This window comes from Salvelinus alpinus, chromosome 15, assembly GCF_045679555.1.
Source record: "Salvelinus alpinus chromosome 15, SLU_Salpinus.1, whole genome shotgun sequence".
Classification (NCBI taxonomy): domain Eukaryota; kingdom Metazoa; phylum Chordata; class Actinopteri; order Salmoniformes; family Salmonidae; genus Salvelinus; species Salvelinus alpinus.
In genome coordinates, this window is record NC_092100.1 from 49,295,198 (window position 1) to 49,319,169 (window position 23,972).

The 23,972-nt window shown below is 44.5% G+C and overlaps 1 protein-coding gene across 5 annotated transcripts in view; it reads right to left on the bottom strand.

The window, feature by feature from the left end:
* dyrk4 (dual-specificity tyrosine-(Y)-phosphorylation regulated kinase 4) overlaps positions 1–15,384 on the bottom strand; it is a 34,044-nt gene extending 18,660 nt beyond the window's left edge. For 2 of the 5 annotated variants that reach the window (XM_071343913.1, XM_071343911.1), the window contains exons 1-2: positions 15,230–15,384; positions 14,430–14,502 (exon numbers count right to left, since the gene is read on the bottom strand). In XM_071343913.1, coding sequence (XP_071200014.1) covers positions 14,430–14,502; positions 15,230–15,261 — 105 coding nt within the window. In that variant the 5' untranslated portion in view covers positions 15,262–15,384. Of the gene's footprint in view, positions 1–4,525; positions 4,902–14,429; positions 14,513–15,229 lie in introns of those variants that run through there. The other 3 variants (XM_071343912.1, XM_071343915.1, XM_071343910.1) reach the window with 3 other exon arrangements.
* Positions 15,385–23,972: the final 8,588 nt, after the last annotated feature.

The following is a 23,972-nucleotide window of genomic DNA, read 5'->3' on the forward strand; positions in this document are numbered from 1 at the left end:
CCGAACATCAATGATGTAAGTGTAAGATGATTTTCCATTGTAACATGGGACGAAGACCGAATGACTAATCACAGACAGGGTGAGGCGGATGAAAACAAAACCCATCCCCTTACAAAATGAGGAAGCTTGGAGTAAAGCTGCAGATGATTCAGTTGAATATGATTATAGAGTGGCTGTTATGTAACAAGGGCTTTCCAGTAATCAGACAGGAATATAGGAGGATGATCTATCCATGATGGAGAGTGCTCCTTCAGTCTACTACCCCTGTACCCTTAGTCAAACCTGTTGGAACTGGGCAGCTCTCAAGTCCTTTCTGATGGAAAACTTCCAGAACCGCCATGTTCGGCATACGCAGGCTTCATTTACAGTGAAGAACATTTGATTGAGCCAAGCCTGATAAATTCTGGTCCCATAAAATACGTTGGTTTTTTTTACCCTTTTTTTCTCCCAAATTTCGTGGTATCCAATTGGTAGTAGTTACAGTCTTGTCTCATCGCTGCAACTCCCGTACGGACTCGGGAGAGGCGAAGATCGAGAGCCATGCGTCCTCCAAAACACAACCCAACCTAGCCGCACTGCTTCTTGACACAATGCACATCCAACCCGGAAGCCAGCCGCACCAATGTGTCGGAGGAAACACCGTACACCTGGCGACCTGGTCAGCATGCACTGCGCCCGGCACGCCATAGGAGTCGCTAGTGCGTGATGAGACAAGGATATCCCTGCCGGCCAAACCCTCCCTAACCCGGACGACGCTGGGCCAATTGTGCGTCGCCCCATGGACCTCCCGGTCGCGGCCCATAAAATAAAGGTTTAAGTGAAGAGTGGTGGACTTAAAATAATGCAGATTGATCAAGGGATGTTGTCGTCGGTGGTTGCTTTTTCACTATCCTTTTCAAAACATACAGTGCATTCGGAAAGTATTCCGACCCCTTGACTTTTTCCACATTTTGTTACGTTACAGCCTTACTCTAAAATGGATTACATTTTTTCACCCTTATCAATCTACAAACAATATCCCACAATGACGAAGCAAAAGCAGGTTAAGACATTTTTTTTGTTTTCTAAATAAAACACGGAAATATCACATTTACATAAGTATTCCAACCCTTTACTCAGTACCTTGTTGAAGCACCTTTGGCAGCGATTACAGCCTAGAGTCTTCTTGGGTATGACGCTACAAGCTTGGCATACCTGTATTTGGGGAGTTTCTCCCATTCTTCACTGCAGATCCTCTCAAGCTCTGTTAGGTTGGATGGGGAGGATTGCTGCACTGATATTTTCAGGTCTCTCCAGAGATGTTCGATCGGGTTCAAGTCTAGGCTCTGGCTGGGCCACTCAAGGGTATTCAGAGACTTGTCCCGAAGCCACTCCTGTGTTGTCTTGGCTGTTTGCTTAGGATCTTTGTCCTGTCGGAAGGTGAACCTTTGCCCCAGTCTGAGGTCCTGAGCACTCTGGAGCAGGTTTTCATCAAGGATCTCTCTGTACTTTGCTCTGTTCATCTTTCCCTCGATCCTGACTAGTCTCCCAGTCCCTGCCGCTGAAAAACATCCCCACAGCATGATGCTGCCACTACCATGCTTCATGCCATGTTTCCTCCAGACGTGATGCTTGGCATTCAGGCCAAGGTTTCATCAGACCAGAGAACCTTGTTTCTTAAGGTCTGAGAGTCCTTTAGGTGCCTTTTGGCAAACTCCAAGCGGGCTGTCATGTGCCTTTTACTGAGGAGTGGCTTCCATCTGGCCACTCTACCATAAAGGCCTGATTGGTGGGGTGCTGCAGAGATGGTGGTCCTTCTGGAAGGTTCTCCCATCTTCACAGAGGAACTCTGGAGCTCTGTCAGAGTGACCATCGGGTTCTTGGTCACCTCCCTGACGAAAGGCCCTTCTCGCCCGATTGCTCAGTTTGGCCAGGCGGCCAGCTCTAGGAAGAGCCTTGGTGGTTCCAAACCTCTTCCATTTAAGAATGATGGAGGTCACTGTGTTCTTGGGAACCTTCACAGCTGCATAGTGTTTTTGGTACTGTCGTGGAAATTTTACACGGGGACACTCAAAGTCAATCTTAAATGAATCCTTGTTTATTATCAGCGCGCTAGAGAGGTTTCAACCAACTCAATGCACCAAGTACACATGTCGATCAGGAGCTCTACCCGGGGCAGTCCTGTTAGTTCTCTTATATACAGACAATCATTAACGTCATAAACGTTTGCTTCATTCATGTGACCGACCAATACTTGGTCATGCATGTGACAGACCAATACCTCACAAGGCTTATTCTCTCTAAGCTGAGATCTTGAAACTGAGATATCCCTTTCTCAAAACAAGGTTCTGGGAGTACTGCCAAATTGCAGGCACTGATAGTGAGGATTTGTTCAGTCAGTCACTTGCATGAACACAGAAAAATGTCCATAACAGTACCCTTCCCCAAATCTGTGCCTCGACACAATCCTGTCTTGGAGCTCTACGGACAATTCCTTCCACCTCATGGCTACATGTTTGCTCTGACATGCACTGTCAACTGTCAACTGTAGGACCTTATATAGACAGGTGTGTGCCTTTCCAAATAATGTCCAATCAATCAATTGAATGTACTACAGGTGGACTCCAATCAAGTTGTAGAAACAGCTCAAGGATGATCAATGGAAACAGGATGGACCTGAGCTCATTTTCGAGTCTCATAGCAAAGGGTCTGAATACTTATGTAAATAAGGTATTTCTGTTTTTTATTTTTAATACATTTTCAAAAATGTCTAAAAAACCTCTTTTAATTTTGTCATTATGGGGTATTGTGTGTAGATTGATGAGGGAAAAAATTATTTCATAAATGTTTTAATAAGGCTGTAACGTAACAAAATGTGGAAAAAGGGAAGGGGTCTGAATACTTTCCGAATACACTGTACATGTACATCTATTCATATCTCAATGTATGCTGTCTCCATTCCTGTAACGGCTGTCGTCCTCTTCTTCCTCCGAAGAGGTGTAGGAAGGATCGGACCAATACGCAGCGTGGTAGGTGTCCATGTTTTAATAGGGAAAACTGAACATGAACACAAATACAAAAACAATAAACGTGAACAAACCAAAACAGTCCCGTGTGGCACAAACACTGACACAGGAAACAACCACCCACAAACCCCAACACAAAACAAGCTACCTAAATATGGTTCGCAATCAGAGACAATGACAAACACCTGCCTCTGATTGAGAACCATATTAGGCCAAACAACAAACCCAACATAGAAACACAACATATAGATAACCCACCCAACTCACGCCCTGACCACACTAAAACAAAGACAAAACCAAAAGAACTATGGTCAGAACGTGACAATTCCTAAGGCAGTAAGACTGACTTGCCTCTGAGTATGCTGGCATGGTGCCAGAAATCTTGTCCTCCAGAGAAATTACCACTATTCTGTCAAAATATGCCTCCTACACATCTAAAACTAAACTTGTATCTCCTATCAGTATAAAAATAGCACAGGAGTTCTCTGATCAATAGGACTGAAAAGTACAACATCTCACATATTGGTTATGATGAGACAGATTTATATTGGTTATAATGAGCTTACACATCAGACAATAATCCTTTGACCAGGATCCTTGCACAGCTCCCTGTGTCAGCCAAATAATAAAACAATACTTGAATCACAGCACAAAAAAATCCACACTGGCAGATAATGATGAGATAAGCTAGAGCGATGCTGCAGTGTCTTCTCCTATTTCAGCACTGTGGTCGTTATCTCCTGTAATCAAACCCCGCTGTTCAAGCACTTCTGACCACCAACATGCTTCCCCCCCCCCTCCCCTGTCCACCTCATCATCTCAGCCCCTTCCTAAAATCTCTTCCTTTGCCCAGTTCAAAATCCCTATCTACATTGCCTGACAAAAAGTAGAAATATGGAGTCGATAAAATAACTCAAATTAACTACAGTTAATTTGCAATTGTTTGAGCTGAAGAGTTATAATTGTCTAGTAATCAAACTAAAAGCGTCATGTATTGCTCAACAATGTAAATACAAACGTGTTTAAAAAATGAAAGATGGGGGGGGGGGGGAATACACTGAACAACAGATGATTCTGTTAATGTCTCAGTCTGTAACAGAAAGGATGTTAATGTTGTTAATTATCAAACACCAAGTAAATAAGCCACTTTTAGATCTGCCAGAGTCCATAGTGGAGACAGACACAGTCATTATGCAGTGTGTCTTCTACCACCCAAGTGACTAAGTCTGGTTTAGCGAAGCATAGCTAGCTAAAGCAGATCAAGTCACTGTGCAATGTCATCGTCACTGCAAATTTGCCAAATGTATAACATAACGTATCATTCACCACAGTTTAATTTACTTTTGTTGCTAAGCAAATGATCACTAGTGACTCGACTGAAAATAGCACCATATCAAAACAGAAAGCAAGCCAGAGAAAAGAGATTGAGTTATAAAGATGAAGGGATTGAGGAAAAGAGAGCCTCAGTTTACCATCTAAAGTTTACCCACCAATGTAACTCCCTCTGTGCCATGAATTACCTCATGTGTCTCAGGCTGGACCCTCCTGTTCCCGCAGCCCTGGCTGCCCCAGCAGCCCTGGAGGAGGTTAAAGCCACAGCAGGCAGGCGAGGTCCCGTCTCCCCCCATAATGAAGCTCCTCCATGCTGCCACACCTCAGCCCCACCACACCCAACTGGAGGGGGTTCTTTTAGTCTTTTAGAGATTAGGGTCAGATCACCCCAGAGCAGAGGGAGGATGCTGTTCCTTAAGACTCGTTTTACAAAACCTTTTTCCTTGTCTTCGCAATGCTGGTAATGTAGATTTTTTTCTAGCACTCCTTAATAAGGCTTCCTCTGGTAATTCACATTGTGGAACAGGTGGAACAGAAGCTGGACTGAGCAGGGTGGTTCCCTGTATCATCTGTATCAGCCCTCGCAGAGCCTGGGATTCTCTCTGGTCCAGGAGACAGATGGGCAGGCAGGCAGGCAGGCTCACAGACAGGGAAGGGAGGCTGCTGCTGCTGTGCTTGGTGAGGAAGGAGGAGGCTTATGTGTGGAGGGGGTTCGATGAGGGACCCATCCTGAACCGGAGTTGCCACAGCAGGGGCCTGGCGCTGGCTTCCTGTAAGAGGGGCCTCTTGGGGAAGAGGAGTGCAGGTGACAGATCCCTCTCCCTCGCAGGTGGGCTCTTCATGGGGCTGTGGAGCCAGACAGGGGCACAGGCAGAGCACTAATAGGGTTCCCAGGTGGCCCGGCTGACGCCTCTCCCTGCTGCGGTCTCCTGGAGACAGAGCCACTAGAGCTGACATATTTCACCCTTCACCACCTACTCTGCTGCAAGCCCCACGGGATGCCGCCGCCTTGCTGACAAACAGCGCAGTGATGAAATCTAATCCTGGTGCCTGCCACGCTGCCAGCCTCCACTGCAGCAGCTGGAGGCTCCATAGTCCACACCAGGACAGAGCCCAGAGGATGACTGGCGGTGCTTTTTAAAGGCAGGAGTTTAGGGGCACTAGGCCTAAACTAACCTTAATGTTACAGAAGATGGTCGATAGGCCTACAGGTAAGAAACTCTGTGAACTTGTGACATCACACTCAGAATATCTGAGTTATATTTTACCACATCACTTCTACGCCTATAGTCCAGGCCTCACTTTAGTTTGCAATTGTTTCAGCATAATGTCGTGTCAGTGGGTCTCTCAACTGACATTCATGACAGCTTGCCTCGCAAAGGAGCCAACCTTAGAAGACTTATCTTGATCCATTTTGTCTCTGCGTACTCAGTACATACTGTACTTGCAATGAGTAATGTGTCTTTCATGGTGGAAACGTACATATGTGATTATGTCAATCAAACTACAGCTATTGTTGCATGAAACAGCTGCTATTCCCTACTAACGTCATCAGGCATTCTGGAGCAGTGCAGAAGTGTCATCCGAGGCTGCCATTGTCTTTGTTTCCTCCTCACGCAGCCTCACACAGCTTTACCAAACAGGAACACCTGAACAGACTGCTGGATTCCCAGGGCCCCAGATAGCTGGGGTTTATAGACGGGAGCTCACAGTCAGTAAGTTAGCCAAGCAGGGAGGAGACTCATGGGAGGGGAGGGAGTGAACAGCTCTGAAAGTATTCTATTTATTTGGTGAACAGCAGGCAGGCAGTGCCTAGCTGGCCAAACCTCAGACTCAGAGCCAGAAACCCTGACCTGCAGCCTGTCGTGGCTCCCTAATAGGAGTCAGGTGCCAGGAGCCGCCGCCAGGTGACAAAGCGCAGTCAGTCTCCTGACGCTTGGCAGATGAGGAGTCTGGGTAATGACCTGGCTACAACACGGCTCGGGGGGAGAGATGTGGGTCACATTTACGGGTGATGATAAGGTTGCCCCTTTACAGAATTGCTTATGGCGCCAGTGTGAGTATTAGTAACCAGATACACACCACTATGAATTTGTATGAGTCACATCAGAAATTAGGAACTCAATGAAATCAACATGTAAAAACACTTTGAGACCTACTGAAAAGTGTAAATGTAAATGTTATCCATTATTTTTATCATCAAGTATTTATCAACGCAAAGTTGTATTCTATGCCCATCTAATAACAACTTATGTAGAGTCCTCCTGACACCTATCAAGATGAGTAGCTGACAGCATGTTACAAAGTCATTTCAATCACCAGAACCTCTCTATTTATTTATGTCCATAAAACCAATGTGGCCCTGTGGTCACAGTGTCCTGTGTCAGAGTAGCTGCAGAATAATCAGGCTCAGGCCAAATCCCATTAACCATGTGAAGAGCCTTTCACAGTCTTGGCAGGGAAAGCCAAAGCTGGCCTCCTAGCAAAAACACAAGTTTCACCCAGACAGACCAAATTGGAGGGTAGGTATGCTAATGTACTAAAGGATAAGTATTAAATGATAAATATACTGTATGTGAGCTAACAGAGACATAAGCAGCTTTGGGCTTTTGATTACACATAAATATATATATATATATTTTTTTTTGTAAATACAATTTAAGTAATCTCACAAACAAAGCCATCAAAATATGAACTTTAAGAGAATATTATAATCAATACCATTACTCTCTCTGGCTGTTTAGGCCTATAATATCTTATTGCAGGTGTTTAAGTGCTCCAGAGTGGCGGTGGGCAGAGTGGACCAGCGGCCTAGTCACTCACCGTAGCGTCAATAATGTGTGGTATCAGGGCCAGCCATCTGGACTGACAGAACTCACATAAATTATATCCCCACAGTACTGACACTTTCCCACTAATACTAGATTCATATTCTATTCATATTTCATACAATAAATACATGGAGTGGAAAACCTCAAATCACACTAACGAGGTCTGGTGTTGTCATTTCTGGTTTAACCCCAGACAGAAAGATCAGAACCTCGGAGTGGATAGACGCCAACTATAGACAACATGGCACACATTCTACTATATAGGGAGCACCTTCTCTGGCCTGGTTTAGGGAATGAGTGTACTTTAGAATGACAGAATTGTCTTGTTTTAATTCCTTTGTCCCCTACCAGAATCCCTCAAAACCAAATCCCCAACCTACCACGAGCCACCACTTTACCCTGCATGATCACAATCAGCAGTGTGTCAGACTATCTATGGTCTGACCCTGAACAGGAGAGAGTCATTCTCATCATCGCATTATAAATATAATGGGTAACTCCTAATGCAGCATCCACGTCATTTACAGTCGTCATCATGACTATACTCTGCATCCTGCCAACTTGCTGTTGATGACCCTGGGCAATGCAAACAATACACAGTATCAAGAATATAGCAGACAGATAGGGTACCGAAACCATTTCCATACCCTTGCTCTCAGCAGAGAAGCTTCAGCAGTGCAATGAGAACCAATCAATATCAGCAACATTGTGCTGGCCAAATCTGATTTAGTCAGATTTAGTCCATTAATTCAGCTCGTCTTTGCCAAGCCCCTGCTAAACTGCACTCTAAAAATATACCTGAATGCAATTTCCTGTGTGGGGAAAATGACCGCCAGCTGAGCGCAATTAAGGAAATGCAGGTAAGGATGTTAATGTGAAGGGATTACGGTAGGTGGACGGGTGTGGTCACGATAGGAGGCCTACAGTAAGTACTAGACTGTGCAATAGGCTACACTGTAAGCCTAATGAGAGAGAATGTATTTTGTTAGTTCTGTATTGCATTAAAGAAACCCTGCAATCTCAACACTGCTTGTTTTGTCCACCAAAACATGCACACACACACACACACACACACACACACACACACACACACACACACACACACACACACACACACACACACACACACACACACACACACACACACACACACACACACACACACACACACACACAGTCATTTTACAAGGCAAAGATCAAGTGTACTGTAGGTACAGTACTGTATGTTCTTTCAATTTCTTATCCTTCAAATAAGCAAAATGGATCAATAGTGCCATGATGTGCAGAGTAAAAATATATGTCGGAATGGATTTTTTCAAACAAAACAACCTATTTAATGAGCTCAGGGGCACTATTTCCTGCCGATCAGCTACTGTACAGTATTATCCTAAACTGGAGCAGACTGCAATGCTGTTGCCTTCTCGATGCCAAATGTCACACTGCTTGAAGCAGCGTGAGCAGTACATACCGTAGTAGGTCAGTAGCTCCCTGGAGGTCTTACCTCATCATCACCCCTGTCCTCACCTAGGGTCTGCTCTCCCTCCTGGGCATGTGAGCCAGCCCATGGCCCCATGTCCAGCTCTGGTTGCCCCAGAGAGAGTGAGAGGTGGCAGGGGAAAGCAGGTAAGATGGACCCCTGGAGTACTGGCTCCCTGTCTCCAGGTAAATGGCTCAGACTGAGGTCTACGGCTGGGTTGAGGGGTGGCAGGGCGGAGTGAGGTGGGGAGGTTGAAGACACTAGCAGCATTGCTGGATAGTTCTAAATAATACCTACTGTATCATGTGAGGCTTGCCACTGGTGGTGACCTGGCTGCCCCAGACAGAGCACCTAGCTGAGCCAGGAACCTGAGGATGGAGCAGTGAGTGATGATGGCCTAGTGTCCCTCTGTATGGCCCTTGACCAAGTCCTCTGATGGATGCCCTGAAGGGCTTTGGTGCCACAGATATTAGGGGACCAAGATAGTTCATTATTGTATATTGAAAATGTCCGATGTGCAAATTGACAATAAGGAATCTGTTGACAATTGCCCTGTTTATCAAAAGTACTGTAAAAACTTGTCAATAATCAACTGACTGGCTTTCTTGATGTCTATAGTATTCTCTCGATTATGCAATCTGGTTTTCGCTCAGGTTATGGATGTGTGACTGCAACCTTAAAAGGTCCTAAATGATGTCACCATTGCTCTTGTTTCTAAGCAATGTTGTGCTGCTATTTTATTGACTTGGCCAAAGTTTTTGATACGGTAGACCATTCCATTCTTGTGGGCCGGCTAAGTAGTGGTGTCTCTGTGGGGTCTTTGGCCTGGTTTGCTAACTACCTCAAAGAGCACAGTGTATAAAGTCAGAACATCTGCTGTCTCAGCCACTGCCTGTCACCAAGGAACTACCCCAATGCTCGATCCTAGGCCCCACGCTCTTCTCTTTTTACATCAACAACATAGCTCAAGCAGTAGGAAGCTTTCTCTTCCATTTATATGCAGATGATTCAGTCATATACTCTGCTGGCCCCTCCCCGGATTTAGTGTTAAAAGCTCTACAACAAAGCTTTCTTAGTGTCCAACAAGCTTTCTCTGCCCTTAACCTTGTTCTGAACACCTCCAAAACAAAGGTCATGCGATTTGGTAAGAAGAATGCCCCTCTGCCCACCGGTGTGATTACTACCTCTGAGGATTTAGAGCTTGAGGTAGTCACCTCATACAAGTACTTGGGAGGATTGTTAGACAGTTCACTGTCCTAATCTAAGCACATATCAAAGCACATTCATCTATAGTGTTTTCATGTGTTGCTGCAATGCTATGTTGTCGTCTTAGGTCTCTCTTTATGTAGTGTTGTGGTGTCTATCTTGTCGTGATGTGTGTTTTGTCCTATATTTTTATTTTAATCCCAGCCTCTGTCCCCGCAGGAGGCCTTTGCCTTTTGGTAGGCCGTCATTGTAAATAAGAATTTGTTCTTAACTGACTTGCCTAGTTAAATGAAAGTTTAACAAAAAAATAGGATGACTTACTGCTCCAAGTGTATAGTGAATGACCAGTGGTCATCATAGCCTCCTCTGCCAGCCTGTACCATTCTTGGCCGCTTTCCATGGTCCAGGAGAGGTGACAATTAGAGGAGCACTGTGTCACCCAGGTAAGACGAGTGTCATGATGTCACCGCCAGCCCGTCTTTCACATGTAAGAACTCACACAACGCCTGTCACCTTCCACAACAAACTTCGTAAGGTGATCCCCTTAACCCCTTTTGTCACAGACTGGACACAATAGGTGTATTCCAAAACCAGTGAGACACGAACGAAAAGCTCCCTTCAAACTAGAACAATTACAGAACAATTACCACAAATGGGGGAATTAACCCGATGACATCATGTGTCAATGTACTATGGGAATGTACACTTGTTTTCTCAAGGTCCTAAAGCCGCCAAATACAAGGGCAGTTCCAAAGCGTGTAATCAAATCACATCGATAGCCAGGTCTTTGACAGAGATACCTTCACAGAGCTCCCGGGATCCCGAGTGGCGCAGCGTTCTAATGCACTGCATCTCAGTGCTTAACACCCTGGTTTGATTCCAGGCTGTGTCACAACTGACAACTGGCCGTGATTGGGAGTCCCATAGGGTGGCGCACAATTGGCCCAGGTTTGGCCGGTGTAGGCCGTCATTGTAAATAAGAATTTGTTCTTAACTGACTTGCCTAGTTAAATAAAGGTTTAAGAAAAAACAGAAAAAACAAAGACCCCATGGTTATCTTTATCAGATGGGGTAAGGCGCCATTCAAACATCACGCCAGGGTAAGCCTACACAAAACAAAGCCCTTATTTTAAGTGCTTCTTAAATCCCCTATGGGAAAAATGGTGGAAAAAACAATTGGAACCATTTCCTTGTTTGACTGATAGGTTTTATGGTTATTATGACTCATACTGTGGTACTCTATACTGACACACTATGGCCTCAAAGACCTTTTCTGACCAACACATTGCTATTTTAACATTGCCCATGGAATCATTATTTTATTTTCTGTCTCATTATGTTTGATGGAGTGTTTTTTTGTTGTTGCTGTAAAATGTATTTTTAATGTTTTTCATATAAACTCAGATATCTCAGATCTCACTTCATTCTTCAGAAATCACTCAAATAGAGGGAGGTGAAATACAACATTCTTAATATCTTTCTGAGCAGGCAGGTCTTCACACATTACACAATGATGGTCCGGTCCCCATGGAGGAGGTGGGTTATGTTTTGGGACTACCATCCAACCGTGCATACTCTACCATGACTCAGTGTTGAGGAACAACAGAGTTTAATGCGACAAAGCCAGTCACTAATTAACAACCCTCCTGGGTTGCTGTTTACCCAGCACTCACTGCAAATCATATGAATGTATATTAGACTTTGTTGAGCCACCCAGCTGTCCTCTTTCAGCGATGCCACAGTGACCGTGCCATGGAAACAGCGTCCAGGACAACGGTCTGTCCCATGGCCGTCACGGCCCTGTGGAACAAAGGGACAGATAACAGCCGCCCCTGGCAGAGGGGACACCTCTTGGCTCACTGGCTTCATTGTGGTGGCAGCGGAGCTCCACACGTTTGGGGCCTCGACCATGTGACAAGCTGTGACAAAAAGCCTGACAGCCTTTGTGCTCGCTGGGCACTGTGGCCCAGCATACAAGCCTCAGCGACCCTTTAACTGACACATTTCACCTCCATCTTAACACTGACTAAGCCACAAATGAAGTGGAAAGAAAATAGTCCGAATTTTTTTTAGCAAGAGAGTTGAATGAGAAACAGTGGTTTGGATGAGTGGTGGGTGAGTATACATACGTGTGTGATTCTGACCTGAGTGGGGATGGGGAATGTATAGGATTCTCACTTATGAATATCAAGCAATTCATGAGTGTAACTCCTTTTAGCCTCAAGTTAGGCCAACACCCAGAAGGGCTGACTATATCTCCATCTTCCCTGCTCCTGTCATGCGAGTAAAGTGACAGTGTGAACCCCCTGCTTTCTGACCCAGAAACAGCCCTGTAATCCACTGGAGGTGAGGTCTCTCTAAATTACCTGCTTTAATTCTGAGCATCCAGTGTCAGCCGAAGAACCATATCAGGGACAGGCGGCAGTGTAGTGCATACGGTGGCCCGTCCCCAGAGGGGTGGCAGGCTGAGTTGGGCTAACTAGAAGTAGGAGCTGAGCCTTAGGGCTGGAGCACACAACATGGTCCAGGCCACACAATCCACTGGAGCCAGTCTTATGAATGTGCACCAGGTCCCCCTCACTAAATGTTTTACCACTGCAAAACAGAACAGGGTAGACAAGTACCCACTAAAAAAAACAAAGTATGAAGCAGTTGGGGTGTTGAAAGTGTCTTTTCATGTAATAGCACTTCTCCTCGGTGTATCGAAAGTATGTCATTGCAGCAAAATACCATTGACATTTCACATCCTGCGGTGAGGCACTTCATGCCTCTGTGTCTTGTGATGCCGCAGTGGGTTTCCAAGGCTGCCTACAGAGACCAGCAACAACAACATCACCAGTCGATAAAAGAGCCTGAAAGTCAACCAGCCTCTGCTAAAAAGCTCAAAAGATACAACTGTTTTCTTTGCAACAGTTCTTGTTGAACATTTCTCATTATGTACAAGAGGTTCTTATTATCAAGTTTTTTTGTCTCTCTCAGTATGAAGTTAAACGTTCTTCAGACAAACGCTGACAGTGTCAATGCCAACTAATAAAACATCCTAGCCTGAGGCTTAAGTTCAAAGCACTACTCTGGGAAAAAGGTCAGGGAAGGGCATCACTGCCACCGTGCTCCAATTAGATTTACATGACTAAAATGAGATGATTGACATTATTCATGATTGACAATGTTAAAGGACTTGACTGTAGTAGCATATTGAAGTTTCCATATTTCTGTTGTGCCTTTGGACTGGGTGATTTATATTTGTTTGTGGGTGCTCATGTCATTTCCGAGAACATATGCAATGTTTTTCCACATTATCACAATCTACTACATGTAATTTCTGTGCTGATTGAAACGACCAACAAGGAATTCTTAACCACTTCTAACCATTTTTCTTCATCCAAAAGAGCCCCGTCATACTTCATAAGCTAACTTGTCTTAAGCCATTTTTCTCCTTCATTCTTCCATTCCTTGTTTTTAGCCTCATTTCACACTGACATCCTGTTGAAGTAGTTATTAATAGTCCCAGTCCCAGGTAGCATGGAAGACACTTCCTGTTCTGTCTCACTTCAAAGAGAATGAGTCATTCCTGCCTGCAGGTGACTGTCAATTCCCATTGCAGTGGTAGCCTGTACGAAAACTTAATCAGCAGAGAGTGGAACCAGAGTGGAACTTGGCCTGGTGTTGAGATGCGATGTATGGCCCGCGTGAATCTCCCTGAGGTCCAGGTGAACGGGTCAGTAGGGGAGTCAGGTCAGGGTCCTACCTGCGTTGCTGGAGCTCTCAACACTAAGAAAGCCTAGAGAGCCCTCTATTGAAACACTGTAGAATGCTATGCTGCACCAATAATGTGGCCCAGATTTGAATGATCCCAATGTTCCTTACTTTATAACAAGTCTCAGTTTAGTCGTACAGGTGTATGGATGCACGCAGGGTACACCTCACATTTTCCTTCAGATCAATGTGATTTTTTTCTATGACCATGTAATTAACCGGGTTTGTGACACGGGTCTGGTTTACTCTGCTTTCTGTTGACAGTAAACAGGTTGTAGAGAGGGCAGAGGCGAGAATCAGCTGATGGGCAGTCGGCATTTCTAATAGTACATGCTCAGTGAGTGTGGAGTTCACAACAGTCCAGCACCCTGTCTTCCAGCCCAAGGGGCAAAGACTCCGCAGGCACAACGGAAGAATGTGTTCATGAATAAATCAGCCCGCTGAGCCCACACAATGAGCATAAACATTTGTTTAATGGCTACTAAATGAGCGTGGGCCAAATTGACTGCTGCACACACCACAGCCCTCCCTCCCTCTCCTAACCTCCTGATCTAAAGAGCTGCTTATGGAAAGGGGGTGAATAAGAGCAGATAAGACCTATTAGCTCCTTCTCATTTCTCTATCAAAATCAAGCCACGTTTTTTTTTACAGTGGCTCAGTCTAAGTAAACATAGCTAATACGAGCTTTGGAAATAACACCATCGCTTTAGGGTACTTTGAGCAGACATAAGGATCTACTGTATTGAAAAGAGTAATGGCAGACTCACAGGCCAAATATCTGGAAAACACCCCTGTGCTTTTCTGACAGTGTTTTTGTCCTACCTTTTTTAGCAGTGGTAGGGAGACATTATTCCTCTCCTTTATCAGATTTTCCAACTTCTTCGTCATTGCATTCCTGTAAAAAACTAATTAGATTAGAGTTTATTAGTCACATGCACAAGGTCACAGATGTAATAGCAGAGTAATGTGAAAATCTTAAACTCCGAGCTCCAACAGTGCAGGTTAAAGAGAAGTGGATGAAACAATAATACAAATAATAATAATAATATACATATTTACAATGGTAACAATGATAAATGTCCATTGGGGGTGAGGGCAGAAATACATAATATCCTGTGATATAACATATTTATGTTAGGTGTTTTAACAGCCTCGTTTACCTCAGAGAAACTAAAGGTTTTCCCATTTTTATTTTTATTTATTCTAGAAAGGATGCCCTTTTCTTGGTTTGTGTAGGCTGAGGTATATAATAGCCTAATCTCTACAGCTCCAACGAGCAGGGAGCCTGGATCTGTTGTAAACCAATGGCAAACTACTGACCCCCACTGGCAAAGACCTGCTTCAAAATAAAAACATTTCCCACCTTTCTCCATTCCTTTCTAAATGGGCTCATTCTTGTTCACAACTTCTATTACACGTTTTGTTTTGGCTTATGATTATATTTTTCCAACACCTGCCACCACTGCTACAATACAGTAGGCCTAGGCTAGACTATTTGGATATTATTGCAATTTCACATCGCTATTACAAATGTGTCATGTAAAAATCGGACATGTAATTATAGTCAATCACATAACATGCAAAAACATTTTGTCCCCATCTGCTACAAATAGCCTACTAACCTCTTCTCCGTGGATCTATTAGTCGCACTCATGGTTTATCATAGTCTATCTACTCTTATGGTAAAAATCTAACATATTACTGTGCTGTGACGGTCATGGTTGACCTCCCGAGTACTTCCTAAACAATGATGATAACGTGAGGACGGGTCCCGCTGCGTCAATGTAGCTGAGCTGTGGAGGGGGGGGCGTGCCTCCCTCGCTTCAACCGTGGCGCTCTATGGCGTTCTCTCCGTAACCAGGGGGATGTCTCATTACTCCAAACACTACGGATCTGATGGCGTCACAGTTACATTAGTTCCCTAATGTCTATTTGTTCTAATTTCGGTCGATTCCATGAGTCCTTTTGGTGTTACAGTTGAAGTCAGAAGTTTACATACACTTAGGTTGGAGTCATTAAAACTCGTTTTTCAACCACTCCGCACATTTCTTGTTAACAAACTATAGTTTTGGCAAGTCAGTTAGGACATCTACTTTGTGCATGACACAAGTAATTTTTCCAACAATTGTTTACAGACAGATTATTTCACTGTATCACAATTCCAGTGGGTCAGATGTTTACATACACTAAGTTGACTGTGCCTTTAATCAGCTTGGAAATTTCCAGAAAATAATACCAGGGCTTTAGAAGCTTCTGACAGGCTAATGACATAATTTGAGTCAATTGGAGGTGTACCTGTGGATGTATTTCAAGGCCTACCTTCAAACTCAGTGCCTCTTTGCTTGACATCATGGGAAAATCAAAAGAAATCAGCCAAGACCTCAGAAAAAAGTCTGGTTCATCCTTGGGAGCAATTTCCAATCGCCTGAAGGTACCACGTTCATCTGTATAGTACACAAGTATAAACACCATGGGACCACGCAGCCGTCATACCGCTCAGGAAGGAGACGCGTTCTGTCTCCTAGAGATGAACGTACTTTGGTGCGAAAAGTGTAAATCAATCCCAGAACAACAGCAAAGGACCTTGTGAAGATGCTGCAGGAAACGGGTACAAAAGTATCTATATCCACAGTAAAGTCCTATATCAACATAGCCTGAAAGGCCGCTCAGCAAGGAAGAAGCCACTGCTCAAAAACCGCCATAAAAAAGCCAGACTACGGTTTGCAACTGCACATGGGGACAAAGATTGTACTTTTTGGAGAAATGTCCTCTGTTCTGATGAAACAAAAATAGAACTGTTTGGCCATAATGACCATCGTTATGTTTGGAGGAAAAGGGGAAGCTTGCAAGCCGAAGAACACCATCCCAACCGTGACGCACAGGGGTGGCAACATCATGTTGTGGGGGTGCTTTGCTGCAGGAGGGACTGGTGCACTTCACAAAATAGATGGCCTCATGAGGGAGGAAAATTATGTGGATAGCAACATCTCAAGACATCAGTCAGGAAGTTAAAGCTTGGTCGCAAATGGGTCTTCCAAATGGACAATGACCCCAAGCATACTTCCAAAGTTGTGGCAAAATGGCTTTAGGACAACAAAGTCAAGGTATTAGAGTGGCCATTACAAAGCCCTGACCTCAATCCCATAGAAAATATGTGGGCAGACCTGAAAAAGCGTGTGCGAGCAAGGAGGCCTACAAACCTGACTCAGTTACACCAGCTCTGTCAGGAGGAATGAGACAAAATTCACCCAACTTATTGTGGGAAGCTTGTGGAAGGCTACTTGAAACGTTTGACCCAAGTTAAATAATTTAAAGGCAATGCAACCAAATACTAATTGATTGTATGTAAACTGCCGACCCACTGGGAATGTGATGAAAGAAATAAAAGCTGAAATAAATCATTCTCTCTACTATTATTCTGACATTTCACATTCTTAAAATAAAGTGGTGATCCTAACTGACCTAAGACAGGGACTTTTTACTAGAATTGTGAAAAACTGAGTTTAAATGTATTTGGCTAAGGTGTATGTAAACTTCCGACTTCAACTGTATCGGGTTTGGACCAGGTAGTGTCCTTCCCCGAGGCCCCAAGGTCATAAACGTATTATAAAGAATGACCCAAATAAGAAAGGGATTTTTTTGTCACTTGGCATGTACAGTAACTGTAGCCTAGAAAATCATATCTACAATGGTAGGCTATGCCTGCTGTGACTTTTTTCTTCATACATCTTCACATCTGTTGTTATTAGGAAATGATCTGATAGTCACTGATGTGTTTACTTATCTTCAGCCAACAGTCCAATAAGCTACTGAACAATTCCACTGAAGAAATCAATATCCTTGCAGTTGCCACCAGATGCAGTATACACCATCAAGATAATTCCTGATTAAATTCAGTGAAACACCTGTAATGCTTATCATGCAGTCACTACAATAAATGAAGTATGACAATAATACTGTAGTGGCTATACAACCCAATAATAGTGGCTAGGCTATCTGAGATATTTGTTAAGTTCAGTCTATGTGCGATTTGTGGCTGATAAACTGTCATCCAGGATGGAGAGACGTGTAAGAAAATCAGTTAAATACCTGTAATGGACACAGCATGCATCTTTAATATGGGTCTTGTCTATGGATTGTGAAATCAAAACCTGCTTAAGTCCCTGTAACTCCAAACAGAGCCCTTCTAAGGTGCCAAATGCTTGTAGAGTTCTACTACAGACACAAACAACTGGCTCACAAACAGGGCCATTAAACAAGTGTATCCCTCTAAGCCAAAGGGACATCAGAACACAGTTCAGGTTTCCATAGATACTGTATATTGAGAGTATAGTAAGCCTGGGCTACAACAACACATGCTGTATGTTTGACTGCCATGACAAGAGTTACAAATGCCAACTGAGAAAAATGAGACTTCCATTCACTGAAAGGGACTTGTAACGTGTAAAGCTAAAAATAGATATATAAATAACTAAATTGTAAAATGAATCATTGAAGAGCTCATTTATGAAACCTTTCCACTAACATCTCTAGTCTTTCTTCTGTGCATGAAAGCACTGCAAGTTTGGGGCTTTGGAAAATACACAGAAGCCACAGCCAAGCACATCTATAGGTAGTAAAAACATTGTTGAAGATTTTGAAATATCCCTTTCTTTATTCTTCAGTGTTTTTAGGCTTCTTTTCATCTGCTTTCGTAGAGGCTGAGCTGTCTTTGCAGTGAACTCCTCATTGCTCTAATCCTCCTCATCAAAAATCTGGTCATGCTTTGATGGGTGGTTTGGTGGAAACAGATTAAGCCTAATCCTAGGCTAAATTGCACTTTTAAACTGGGCTAACTGAAATTGCATTTCTCAGACATGGTTTAAAATAGTCTCAGGCTTGCCCTAGTCTAGATTGAAAAAGTCTGATTTCCAGAAGGACGATTAGAGTTAATCTAGATCTAAGTGAAGGCTTAAATGAAACCTGGCCAGAGGCAGGCTTAACTTCAGATTAATGGATGTTGGCCGCCAGGTTGACCTTGGCAATGGAGGAGAATGGATTACCTGGACTATTTCAATGATGATCAAACAGCACCACCAAGGCCAGACAGAAAGGTGGTTATAGACAGGAGTAACCCACGGAAGGATTTTGATGAAATCAATTTCCGTGACCATTTCCGTATGTACAAAGAAATTGCAACTGACATTATTTGTTTGCTTGAGCCAAGGATTTTAGCTGACTCTCTTCATGGGAGGTCCATCTCTCCTTCCCTACAAGTACAGATCACCTTGAGGTTTTTGGCATCTAGATTTTTGTGCTGTAAGTGAACCGACTCTATGTAGAATAGTCCACAAAGTCTGCAATGCTACGTGTGAACTGAAAGACAGTAACATCAAGTTCCCTGATGCTGCTGCTCAAGACAACTACGAGGAAGAGTTCTATGAATATGGGTTTCTTCTCTGGAGTCATTGACTGTATAGATAGATGTCATGTTCCCATCAATTGTCCCTCTTCATCAGATGCTGAGGATTACAGGAATCTTAAAAACTGGTTCTCAATAAATGTACAAAGTGTGTGCACTACCAATTTGCAGTTCTCCAACATTGTTGCACGTTGGAAAGGTGCAACTCATGACAAGGATTTTCCAAAACTCCTCTTCGTATGCTTAGCTTGAAGGCGTACAACATAGTGGAATCATACTTGGTCGACAGTGTGTATGCACAAACCAACTTCTTGTTCACCCCCCCATCTCCATGCAATAGGACCTGAGCAACAACGGTACAACCAAGCTTACATCCGCATAAGCGGTATAGTGGAGCGCATGTTTTGAGTGTGGAAGAGTATTTCCAGTGTCTCGGAAACACATAGCGCTTTCAACCAAGATGCTGCATTCTCATAATTGCAACAGCCGTGCTACACTGAGGCAGACAATGACAGAAACGTACAAGACTGCAGAGATGCTTTTGCTACGCAGCACTTCTCACAACAAAGATAGCTCACGTGGGGCAGCAGGTAGTGGGGCGGCAGGTAGGCTAGTGGTTAGAGCGTTTGGCCAGTAACCGACAGTTTGCTGGATCGAATCCCCGAGATGACAAGGTAAAAACCTGTCGTTCTACCCCTGAACAAGGCAGTTAACCCACTGTTCCCTGGTAGGCTGTCATTGTAATTAAGAATTTGTTCTTGCCTAGTTAAATAAAATGTTTTAATTAAAAAGTGATTGGAGCAAACAGTAGCCATGGATTGGTAACAAAAAGGTTTTTAATTCACAAATGGAAATGTCAGGACCTCAAACTGGTGCTGGTTCGAGAAGAACATTGGTACTGCTGCTGCTTCGTGTTTCTCTCCTCCTCCATCATAGCCAACTCAACATGAAGAACATTGGTACAGCTGCTGCTTCGTGTTTCTCTCCTCCTCCGTCATAGTCAACTCAACATGAAGAACATTGGTACTGCTGCTGCTTCGTGTTTCTCTCCTCCTCCGTCATAGTCAACTCAACATGAAGAACATTGGTACTGCTGCTGCTTCGTGTTTCTCTCCTCCTCCGTCATAGCCAACTCAACATGAAGAACATTGGTACTGCTGCTGCTTCGTGTTTCTCTCCTCCTCCGTCATAGCCAACTCAACATGAAGAACATTGGTACTGCTGCTGCTTCGTGTTTCTCTCCTCCTCCGTCATAGCCAACTCAACATGAAGAACATTGGTACTGCTGCTGCTTCGTGTTTCTCTCCTCCTCCGTCATAGCCAACTCAACATGAAGAACATTGGTACTGTTGCTGCTTCGTGTTTCTCTCCTCCTCCGTCATAGCCAACTCAACATGAAGAACATTGGTACTGCTGCTGCTTCGTGTTTCTCTCCTCCTCCGTCATAGCCAACTCAACATGAAGAACATTGGTACAGCTGCTGCTTCGTGTTTCTCTCCTCCTCCGTCATAGCCAACTCAACATGAAGAACATTGGTAATGCTGCTGCTTCGTGTTTCTCTCCTCCTCCGTCATAGCCAACTCAACATGAAGAACATTGGTACAGCTGCTGCTTCGTGTTTCTCTCCTCCTCCGTCATAGCCAACTCAACATGAAGAACATTGGTACAGCTGCTGCTTCGTGTTTCTCTCCTCCTCCGTCATAGCCAACTCAACATGAAGAACATTGGTACTGCTGCTGCTTCGTGTTTCTCTCCTCCTCCGTCATAGTCAACTCAACATGAAGAACATTGGTACTGCTGCTGCTTCGTGTTTCTCTCCTCCTCCGTCATAGCCAACTCAACATGAAGAACATTGGTACTGCTGCTGCTTCGTGTTTCTCTCCTCCTCCGTCATAGCCAACTCAACATGAAGAACATTGGGACTGCTGCTGCTTCGTGTTTCTCTCCTCCTCCGTCATAGCCAACTCAACATGAAGAACATTGGTACAGCTGCTGCTTCGTGTTTCTCTCCTCCTCCGTCATAGCCAACTCAACATGAAGAACATTGGTACAGCTGCTGCTTCGTGTTTCTCTCCTCCTCCGTCATAGTCAACTCAACATGAAGAACATTGGTACTGCTGCTGCTTCGTGTTTCTCTCCTCCTCCGTCATAGCCAACTCAACATGAAGAACATTGGTACTGCTGCTGCTTCGTGTTTCTCTCCTCCTCCGTCATAGCCTATTCAACATGGAGGATTTGCATCTTCAAATCAAATTTTATTTGTCACATGCGCCGAATACAACAGGTGTATTCAGTGAAATGCTTATTTACAAGCCCTTAATGTCACATGCGCCGAATACAACAGGTGTATTCAGTGAAATGCTTATTTACAAGCCCTTAACCAACAATGCAGTGAAGAAAAAAATTTGTTAAGGAAGTATTTACTAAAATAAACTGAAGTAAAAAATATTTTTTTTAAAATAAAAAATAATTAAGGAGCGAGGCTATGTACAGGGGTTACTGGTACAGAGTCAATGTGCGGAGGCACCGTTTAGTCGAGGTAATTGAGGTAATATGTACATGTAGGTGGAGGTAAAGTGACTATGCATGGATAATAAACAGAGAGTAGCAGAACTGTAAAAATGGAGGTGAGGCGGGGCAATGCAAATAGTCCGTATAGCCATTTGATTAGCTGTTCAGGAGTCTGGGAGTAGAAGCTGTTAAGAAGCCTTTTGGACCTGGACTTGGCGCTCCGGGACTGCTTGCCATGCGGTAGCAGAGAGAACAGTCTATGACTAGGGTGGCTGGAGTCTTTGGCAATTTTTGGGCCTTCCTCTGGCACCGCCTGGTATAGAGGTCCTGGATGGCAGGAAGCTTGGCCCCAGTGATGTACTGGGCCGTACGCACTACCCTCTGTAGTGCCTTGTGGTCGGAGGCCGAGCAGTTGCCATACCAGGCGGGGATGCAACCAGTCAGGATGCTCTCGATGGTGCAGCTTAAGAACTTTTTGAGGATTTGAGGACCCATGCCAAATCTTTTCAGTCTCCTGAGGGGGGAATAGGCATTGTCGTGCCCTCTTCACGACTGTCTTGGTGTGTCCTTGTTTCCATGATAGTTTTGTTGGTGATGTGGACATCAAGGAACTTGAAGCTCTCAACCTGCTCCACTACAGCCCCATCGATGTGAATGTGGGCGTGCAAAGCCCCCCTTTTCCTGTAGTCCACAATCATCTCCTATGTTTTGATCACGTTGAGGGAGAGGTTGTTATCCTGGCACCACACTGCCAGGTCTCTGACCTACCTATAGGCTGTCTCATTGTTGTCGGTGATTAGGGCTACCACTGTTGTGTCATCGGCAAACTTAATGATGGTGTTGGAGTCTTGCTTGTTCATGCAGTCATGGGTGAACAGCAAGTACAGGAAGGGACTGAGCACGCACCCCTGAGGGGGCCCCGTGTTGAGGATCAGCGTGGCAGATGTGTTGTTACCTACACTTACCACCTTGGGTTGGCCCGTATGGAAGTCCAGGATCCAGTTGCAGAGGGAGGTGTTTAGTCCCAGGGTCCTTAGCTTAGTGATGAGCTTTGAGGGCACTATGGTGTTGAACGCTGAGCTGTAGTCAATGAATAGCATTCTCACATAGGTGTTCCTTTTGTCCAGGTGGGAAAGGGCAGTATGGAGTCAATAGAGATTGCATCATCTGTGGATCTGTTGGGGCGGAATGCAAATTGGAGTGGGTCTAGGGTTTCTGGGATAATGGTGTTGATGTGAGCCATGACTAGTCTTTCTAAGCACCACATGGCTACAGACATGAGTGCTATGGGTCGGTTGCCATTTAGGCAGGCTACCTTGGTGTACTTGGGCACAGGGACTATGGTGGTCTGTTTGAAACATGTTGGTATTACAGACTCGGTCAGGGACAGGTTGAAAATGTCAGCGCATGCTCGCATGCTTGGTCAGCGCATGCTAAGAGTACACGTCCTGATAATCCATCTGGCCCTGCGGCCTTGTGAATGTTGACCTGTTTAAAGGTCTTACTCACATCGGCTACTGAGAGCGTGATCACACAGTCATCCGGAACAGCTGATGCTCTCATGTATGCTTCAGTGTTGCTTGCCTCGAAGCAAGCATAGAAGTTATTTAGCTTGTTTGGTAGGCTCGTGTCACTGGGCAGCTCACGGCTGTGCTTCCCTTTGTAGTGCTTCGGAGCTGGTGTAGTATGATTCAATCTTAGTCTTGTATTGATGCTTTGCCTGTTTGATGGTTTGTCGAAGGGCATAGCAGGATTTCTTATAAGCGTCCGGGTTAGGATCCAGCTCCTTGAAGCGACAGCTATTCGTATCATGCTCCTCTTTTAAATACATTAATTTGCGCTCATTAAATGCCATGGCCAGTTTCTCATGCATGCTCAGCCTCTGTTTTTGTCCTCTGGCCCAGTTTAGTGACATGTTCGCGTGCTAACCTTCATCCTGTTAAGACAAGTCCCCTCCAAGCTATGGTGATCATCTGCCTCTAGAAAATGATTACATTGCTGCATTAGAGAGCATTATGTCTTCAAGAGTTGTGTTCATTACATCATTTTTATTATGGGAGTGCAAGAGATGACTGACAACATCACATATTCCCTGCTGTCCAGGGATGGCATATGTTGAATGAATGTGTCCTACTAAATGAGGATTGGAACGGTCCCCAATCAGAACTGTCCAAATGGTCATCATCTGGGATACCTTCCAGGGGTTACTGGTTATCAATGGTCCCGGTCAACAAGTCCCCCAGCTCATCTGTCTGTCACACCCTGATCTGTTTCACCTGTCTTTGTGATTGTCTCCACCCCCCTCCAGGTGTCGCCCATCTTCCCCATTATCCCCTATGTATTTATACCTGTGTTCTCTGTTTGTCTGTTGGCAGTTAGTTTTGTTTCGTCAAGCCTACCAGCAGTTTTTCCCTCTGCTCCTGTCTCTCGATTGTTGCTGTTTCCTAGTTTCC